At 35.8% G+C, this 9,206-nt stretch overlaps 1 protein-coding gene across 4 annotated transcripts in view; it reads right to left on the bottom strand.

Moving 5' to 3' along the window:
- Positions 1-2,127: 2,127 nt before the first annotated feature.
- tpd52l1 (tpd52 like 1) overlaps positions 2,128-9,206 on the bottom strand; it is a 17,751-nt gene continuing 10,672 nt past the window's right edge. The window contains exons 5-9 of one of the 4 annotated variants that reach the window (XM_027155427.2): positions 6,635-6,667; positions 6,388-6,402; positions 5,566-5,592; positions 4,548-4,608; positions 2,128-3,456 (exon numbers count right to left, since the gene is read on the bottom strand). In XM_027155427.2, the coding sequence (XP_027011228.1) occupies positions 3,328-3,456; positions 4,548-4,608; positions 5,566-5,592; positions 6,388-6,402; positions 6,635-6,667 (265 nt within the window). In that variant the 3' untranslated portion in view covers positions 2,128-3,327. The remainder of the gene's footprint in view (positions 3,457-4,547; positions 4,609-5,565; positions 5,593-6,387; positions 6,403-6,634; positions 6,668-9,206) is intronic. The other 3 variants (XM_027155428.2, XM_027155429.2, XM_027155430.2) reach the window with 3 other exon arrangements.

Genomic DNA, 9,206 nt, shown 5'->3' on the forward strand with positions numbered 1-9,206 from the left:
TTATTAGTTTTATTAGTAGTGACTAAGAAACACGCATAGTGATGTTTATACACCACACTGCATTTACAGCATTTGGTTGACACCCTTATCTCTAATGATTTACATTTTATACAACTGAGCAGGTTAAGGGCCTTACTTAGGGGCCCAGCAGTGGCAGCTTGGTGGACATGGGTTTTGAAGTCAAAACCTTCCGATTGGTAATCCAACACCTTAACCACTAGGCTACCACATCCTGCCATTGGCTACATTGTCTAACAGTCATTACCTGTACATTCTGGGTGAAAAATGGCAAATTAAAAGAAAAAAAGGCTTTTGATACGCTTGTTTTTAAGTGACGTATATAAACTACAGTAGGGTTTTCACACTGAGCATAACACCTGGTTAGAGTCATTCTATGTACGAGAATTTATGCACGGTTCAAGTGAAAATGAGCGTGATAAATGGTACTAGAACATTAGCAGAAGCTGGATATCAGCACCTGTTCAACTACGTGACAAACACACACACACACAAAAAATGATTAGAAAGCTGTGAAAGAGAACAATACCTGCTCGGGTGCAGTTCTGTCTTTTTTTTTCCCCTTCACTGAGGAAAAAGCATGAGACAAGCCGCATTTAAAGTGGTCACACTGTATTTATCCAGTCATGGTCCGTGTGATCGTGTCCCTTTAATTGCATAAAGGTCTAATCAGTTTATCTAATTATGTAACCTCATGTTACACCAGGACTTGATGTAGGTGTTTCACAGCAATGGGGGTGAATGCTTATCTCAGCCTTCTCATTGTTTTATTGGTAATTAATTTAGCAAACTACAGTATATTGAATTGATCCTCTACATACAGCTACTTTAATAAGAATACCTGTAAATCTGCTCATTTATGCAGCTGTCCAATAATATGAAAGCAGTGCAATCAGAATCAGGTTTATTGGCCAAGTGTGTTGACACACAAGGAATTTAGTTCCAGCTGTTTGTGTCTCCCAAAAGTTCAGCCATAAATAACACTACACTATACAATCTATACAAGACAATGCAGACGATGAGATACAATATAGACAGAATGAGTATTAAATATGAATCTAGAATATGACCGATCAGTTATGTACATAAAGTGTGGGAAGTGCAAATAGCAATATTGTGCTTTTCGTACAATATACAGCAGCAGTAGTGTGTGTGATATATACAGATGATGTGATGACTGACAGTTCTGATAATGCAGTACTTACAGATATGAAGCAGTGAATATAATTATGGTCAGTTGTTGATCAGGGTGATTGGATGGGCGGTGTGAAGGTGTTGAGGTCGTCAGCCAGGTCTTTGTTTGCTTCAGTGGGGTCGGGGGGCGTATCTTGTAGTTTGTGATGTCTTGTAGGCCTTTCCACACTTACGCAGGGTTGTTATCTGGAAACCTGCTTTTCAGAGTAGCTTCTTTTGGCTATTCTGATCTTCTTTGTCAGTAGGTCCCTGGCCTGCTTATACAGATTTTTGTCCTCCCCTCTGTATGCATTAAAATGGGATGTGGTAGCTCAGTGGTTAAGGTGTTGGGCTACTGATCAGAAGGTCATGGGTTCGAACCCCAGGTCCATCAAGCTACCACTGCTGGGCCCCTGAGCAAGGCCCTTAATCCTCAGTTGCTCAGTTGTAAGTCACTCTGGATAAGAGTGTCTGCTAAATGCCGTAAATGTAAAAAATGACTCAAATCATGCAGATACAGGACAAGAGCTTCAGTTCATTTTCACATCAGAATGTGTCAATTATGTTACTGTATGTCAGTCACCATGTCATGGTTCTTTTAGTATTTTAGAGAACATGCGGAATAGTGTGAAAATTAAAATAACATTTAGTGAATAACAGCTCAACATGTCTTCAGTCTGAAATGCATTGATGACCAGAGATCAGAGGAGATTGAGCTGGCTGTGAGCAGAAAAGATTGCTGGTCTATGAGAAGACGACTGCTAGTGGGTTCCACTATTGTCCACCAAGAACCTGAAGCTATACAGGGTAACCACACAGCTGAAGAACAGAAAAAGACCAAGTGATGTTTTTCTATTCTTTACCTGAAATCTTTTGGATGAAACACCAGTGTTTAATGAGCCACAGCTCAAAACAAAGACAATGCAATTACAATCATTTGATGTAGAATGCATATAAGAATATTTTATTTGAGTTTTATGCACTGAAGAAACAATCACAGTGGAGCAGCAGAAAATTTCTCCAGGGAAAGTTACCTGGTACTTTCTCTAGTCCACCTTAGGAATCCATTTCATATATAGAGTAAAAAAAATTAAACCAGCTACGTCCAACATACACACACACAGAAAAAAAAAACAAGCAGACCAGTAGGTTGGACATTTGATGACCTGGCCATGTTTCCCAACATTGTTTTCTCACAATAATGTTTTCCTCCCCAGACACAGCCTTTTTATATTTTATTTTATATAACAATATTACCAAAAATATTACTCAACATGGATTTAAATAAAGGTCTTGAAACAAACCATGACCTCATGATCTGAAATCACTTGTAATATAATTCGGTTGCCGAGTGTGTTTGGATGCTGTGGGTTTATTTTATTTCTTGAGGTATCAGTATATTGTTTTAATAGGTAATAGATTTTATAGATTTCTTCTGAAACCAAGAATACATTCTGCTTGTTTGTATTAGGTTGGTTTTAGTTCAACTTTGACAAAACTTCTGTCACTCTAATAACTCTAAACTAGAATTACAGAGTACTTTTAAAAAAATAATCAACGTCTACAAATAAGCACAAAACATACTGAAATCATACTTTTTTGGGCTGGTGAAAGTAATAATAATTTTCTACCTTAAGGCATTGAGCTAGAAGGCAAATGTACAGTATGAGCTTATACAAAAACTAAGAAGTTATTAAAGCTAAACAAATTGAAACACTGGAGGCTCATTTCAAGCCTTAACAACAAATGTTATATTTTATTAATATTGCCTGGTTTGATGCTTATCAGTTTTGACCAGCATTTGTTTAAGGCTTCAACAAGGAAAATGCATTTGATTGCAAAACCTTCTGGGTACATTTTGGTCATTCCAGATGGATTTCTAACAAGCCTCACCTGACCATTAATCATTGTAGTTTATCTCAAGGTGAACTGTTTTGGGGATGTTAGAAAAGGAAAAAAATAAATACAAAACAGCCTAAGTGAAATGTTTGGCAATGTTTGGTTTCTTCAGTCTGGACTTCAGGAAGTCTTTCCTATAGAGGCAATGTATCCTCCTGACCACAGAGGGGTACCAGATCTCCATCTCCAGTCTTGTAGTAGGCTGTAGATTTCTTAGCAAATTTATGTCCGGCCTTATTAGCACTCCTTGTTTTCACTCAGGTTGTTAGCAGAGGCTGAAGGAATGTTGTTTTGAGCACTGGCCTTAGCTGCTGATGAGAGCACATCCTCGAAATTTCCTCCACTAGCACTCCCGCCAACCTTCGTCTAATCAGATGGAAAAGAAAGACAAATAAGGACCATGTTTAGGTTCAAAACATTGTGAAAAATGGTGTTTGATTGGTATACATTCAACATTTCTTATTGTATTGTTCGTGGAAAAAAGATCACACTGCAAAGAAAAGCAGATCCTGCTAGGGCAGTATTAAAGGAGATATATTTTCTGATTTGTTAGGTTTTGGGGTTAAATTACTAAGTACAAAGTCTGGTTTCCTCTCAAGGTTTCTTTCTCTTCCATCTAAGGGAGTTTTTCCTCACCAAAGTCACCTCAGGCTTGTTCATTAGGGAGAAATACAATAATAATAATATAAATATATATAGTATAATAATATAATATAAATTATATATAGTATAATATTAAATTTCATGTATTATGTTTCTTATGTTCTGTAAATCTGCTTTAAGACAATGTTTATTGTTAAAAGTGCTCTGGAGTTACATGTACAGAGCACTATTTGTATGTACTATACTATACTATACTATACTATACTATACTATACTATACTAGGTGTACAATAAGCATTTCTTACACAGGAACAGATGCATAGAATATTTCCAGGATCACAACGTTCATAATGAACTATAAATTCAACACATTTGAAAATGAAGTATCTGATTTAGTAAACTTTAGTCTCTGTAAATTAGTTGTTGAAACTAATCTCAGAGCTGCTGTTATAGAAAATGAATCAACACCTTCTGACCAATCAGATTTTAGAATTCAACATTGCTATGATTATATGTATAATTACTGGTATATTTATTAATTTGAAGAAAAAAAATCTCTATCTTGCTTATTAAAGGAGACATTCTGACATTTCTTATTACTCACACAGTCAGAAATCTACATTATTGTTGGCAGGCTGCCAGCACTAACACATTAATGATTAACAGCACTGGATTAACAGATCTGAGGGGAGGGAGAGAGGGAGAGAGGGAGAGAGAGAGAGAGAGAGAGAGAGAGAGAGAGAGAGAGAGAGAGAGAGAGAGAGCACTGACAGCACTGACGCTTCAGCATTGTCTGAAACTCAGGTCAATATTGACCGACAGCAGTCATCCACACCCTGTTTGCTTACACTTACCTTAATGTTCGAAACTGTAGTTTCAACCTTCTCCTCAAAGGACTTAAAGCTCTGTGAGTTCCTGTTGACATAAATATAAATAAACAAATAGACATACTTCACTGTATGTGCTAAAATATATTTTGTTTGGTTATAATAACATTGTTTCTGTTACGCTTTCATTATAATACATGCATTTTCTAGTTTGTAATTATAGGCTATTACTTTAGTCCTTTCTAACACTTCATGCATGTCATACAAACCACTAGTCTAATCATTAGCTTATCGTATTAACACTGGGAGTGCTAGGGATGCTAACTGGTTAACAGAAAACATGGCATACTAATGACATACCAGGGCTATAAAGTGGCGAACATATTGTATCTAATTATCTAACTGTTAGCATGTCTTATTAACTATATACTGTACATAAATGCAAACTAATTGTCTAACAGTTTTCGTTATACTTATTGTCTAACTGAACTGTATAATAGTTAGAATGTCATACAGAATAAGAAACTCACAAGTTACCAATTTTGACTAACAGCATATGTCTAAGAATTGACATATAGTTGTGTCATGCTATTTAGCAGCCTAACAGCTAGCATATCAAAACAAAGGTTATCATACTTGCTAATTAACTGGCTAACAGTTAGCAACAGTGCAGAATTTTAGCCATCTGGGATTTGTTTGTCTGGTTAAATAACATACTGTATATTTCAGTTTGTTTTCTTAAAAACTGAACCTTGAGGGAGGACCAAGCAATGAAGAGAAGGTATGGCCCATTGTTAGTAGTGCTGAAAGTGTAATCTTCTTGTCTTTCTATTACAAAATTTGTTACGTATTTTAACAATTACTATTTTCATTGTCAGCTCTCAAACCTGTCTTTGTGCTTCAAAGTCGTAATAAAGCCAGGCTCCTTCAAACCCCTCGTGTGCAACTCATACCCTGCTCTAAATTCAATTCAGTCAACTACCCTGCTAATCATTATGAGGAAGTGATGTTTCTGATAAACTGATGTACACTGTTTCACATTTACCTCATGGTGGGTAAGCTGACCGTGTAGCTGTCCATAGTTAGCATGGTCAGGTGAAAAAGACACACATTAGCATGATGAAACAGCAAACAAATACAGCTTAGCAAACGGAACACGGATCTCCTGCAGGTTACAATAGTGTGTTTCTTACTAAAGGCTGCTAAGTTATAAATAAGCCACATTATCAGAAGTGTGTGCTATGTACACACAGCATGTCCCAAGGACAATGTGTGTTCAGTACAACTGAACTATGTGCAGCTCTACAAAGCAAGTCAGACTCTACTCTGAGGCCTCAATATGGCTACTTAGTGAAAAAAAAAAATACATTTACTTTACATTTAATATTATATCACAGTACTCTGAAAGTAGTTTTGGCTTAAGGGCAAATCACAGGTTTGTTTTAATGAGCTCGTTCTAATATGTTATTGTTGTTTCCATAGTAACAGCTTGCACACAGGCCTTACTCTCAGTGCCAATTTAAAAAGAAAAAGCTATGTTACTAGGTAGATATGTTAGCCATTTATTTACAAATGGTCACTTAACAATTAAAATAACTTGATTTTGACACGAGATAAAAACCAGGCACATGGTGCTATCTTACAATGTGACAGGACTTTTAATTAACCAGTTTGCTTGTAGTCCTCACTAGACAAATTTTTACAATCTTTTTTAAATAATAAATTCTTTTACATAAGTTTGATGGGTTCAACAATCAATGCAGTAGGAATGACGAAACCATTAAGAAACAGGATGTTCTTTCGTATGGATAACAACATCTACTAGAAAGTAGTGAAAAAAACAAGCAGGTTAGTCCACATATCTTACCCTATTGAATTGAGTCTTTCGAGGTGCAAAAGAAGAAAAAAGTAAACATTTAGGCGGTTTAATACCAGCAAACATTTACTCATTGGGTGCTTATTAATTCAATGTAATTTCACACCTTCTCTTAACACACACAAAGCATGCACAGCAGTCCAAACACTATCGAAATCCAACACTAGACTAGCAAATGTAGGTAGATAAAGGTCATAGTGAATATTACTGAAATAAAGTCTGATACACAAAGACATACCTCCTGCCACTGAGTAAGTCAAGGCCAAACATGCTGAAGTAAATCAAGCAAAACAATTTTTTTTATTTTCAACACAATTCCAACATCATGGGAAAGAACAGTGTTAATAACTGTAGTAATGTCCAGAACGAGAAAACAGATCATTTTCACGACTGGGAATTTTATCTGAGACAGAATACAGGAGTTACATTACTAACATAAATTCTTTTTGGTTAAAAGTTTCTCTTTGATATAGGCAGAGACTTAATAATTACATCTATTATTATGTTTTTTTTAAAACATATAAAAACGGAATAAAAACGGACCCAAACGCAGGATAGCCAAACAAACAGGGTGTAATAACAAAAGAACACTAAACATGACACGGACTATAGACAGGACAAGATAACAGTAGATTCCGCGCTGCACAAGGCAACGCGGCACAGTTAAATAAACAGGGTGATGACAATGGGAAACAGGTGTGAAGACAGGGAGGAGCAGACGAAGGCGGGGCAGACACGTGACAAGGAACGTAAACAGATGCGCGTGGCCAAAGTCCGGGCTGAGTCCTGACAATTACAGTAAAACCGTGCTAAAGTCTATTTTACAATTAAAGGAGTCTCCAGTGTCAGAGCTTTGTAATAGTTTTCTGACATGGGAAATTCTTCATGACAAATAACTGCAGTATCTTCTCTAACATTACGTTGCATTTATTTTCTCTGTAACATGCATCATTGATTAATCACTGATTAATTGCAAGACAAAAAAAGTTTTTAAGGGAAATATCTACAAATATAAATGGATAACTAGTATGTGTTATTTAATAAAAGAAAAATGCAATAATTGTTGTAGGATGTTGTGGTACCTGCATTACTGTTTCCTTACACCAGCATTTTATTGTTTTTTCACATACTCATTACCATATTTAAACTTTTGAGACCTCATATTTAAGACAAATTTGAGATTACTGGTCTCGGAAGAAGCACTTGAGAAAACAAGACACTTAAGCAGACATGACCTTTTTCTTTCCGTTTGATATCACTGCTATTTATGAGAAACTATAGACATAATAACCTTCTGTTTAGGTTTTGACTGAGAGCTTCAAAGCTGTTTTTGATCTCAGCTGTGATTCAAATAACAGATCATTGATCCAAGTGAAAACATCACTTAGGATTTGTTTCAAGTCTACACATCATTTGAGACAGCTACTGTAACCGCTCTCGTGGCTGGGTGTTGAAAAGCAGATTACAATTTTTAAAGGAACTGCATGACAGAAATCCATACAGTAATTGCATTTCTTTAATGTTAGATAAACATCGGTCTAGTCTCAGCCTTAGATGATCCAACGGTATAATATCTGATATACATGGTTCACTTTTCTGGACACAAGCTTCAGAATCTTTTAACAGTTGATTGGCTATTGGGTTTTCCAACAACAGACCTTTTTTCTACACCAGATTACAAATGTTTGAACACTGTTTTGACTGTGACACTGTGTTTTATGAGAGATATATAATATAGTCAGTGGATTAAAAAATTTAATGCCATGAAACTATTATAACAGCGATCTAACAAGTTATTTTTTGCAGGTCTGTTGAGATGCTATGGGAAAAATTGTGATTTGAGTTCTGCCTATGAAACCAGACCGTTTGATGTTTAGAAGCTTGCGACTGTTAGAATTCTCACAAACAATTTCTTCATGACTTTCTGCATGTCTTGTAATGAGTGATTAATTATCCAAGAATCACACATTGTGAGTCATTATAGACTATTATATATATGTATATATGTTTCCTTGTATCGCTAATCCCATTTACTGCAGAAGCAGTTCTAGAGGTGGCCTCTGATTGACCCTATTGGCCGACGTTCCATCATTCGTCGACAAGAAGAGCAACCAGAGAATTTTTCACAACGATCACAGATGCAATTACACCCCCAAACAATTGGTGGCACTTGAGTCTTTAAAAAAGGAATGACTGCCGAAATGTATTTGCTCCGTACTGAATAAATTATTTTGTGTGCTTGAATGTACCCTGTACTTGGCCCCTGAATGTAACATGTGGCCCCTTAATGGCCCCAGTTACAGAAAAATCCTAGAACCGCCACTGATTTACTGTATATCTATTTTCACTTATTTCCTTATTCATCAATTTTATTTTACTTTAAAATTAAATTCCATTTTTGACTATTTTTCTTTGACTTTATTTTTCTTTGACTTCATTTTTCTTTGACTTTATTTTTATAATTCGTATATTCATTTTTATAATAGTAAAATATAATAAACACTTCACTGTATGTTGTGAGAGATTGGTGCATGTGACAATTTGAATTTGAATTTAAATTAAAGCAAACTAACAAAGTAAAATCGAATTTTCTCTGGTTGTGAAGCTGGCTGGGAGTCATGGAAACTTGGAGTGATGTCAATCAAGGATGCTTATTAGAATATTAGGCCATACCCAGAATAAGTGCGCTTAGAATGTCCTGATTAGTAATGTCACAAGTGTTAACTGATTTCCTAGACAATTAGGTTTAGTAGAAAATATATGACACTAATTATGTCCAGGCCCAAGCCTGGAAAAAGCTGCTTATGTAA

This window comes from Tachysurus fulvidraco, chromosome 16, assembly GCF_022655615.1.
Source record: "Tachysurus fulvidraco isolate hzauxx_2018 chromosome 16, HZAU_PFXX_2.0, whole genome shotgun sequence".
In the NCBI taxonomy this organism is placed as follows: Eukaryota; Metazoa; Chordata; class Actinopteri; order Siluriformes; family Bagridae; genus Tachysurus; species Tachysurus fulvidraco.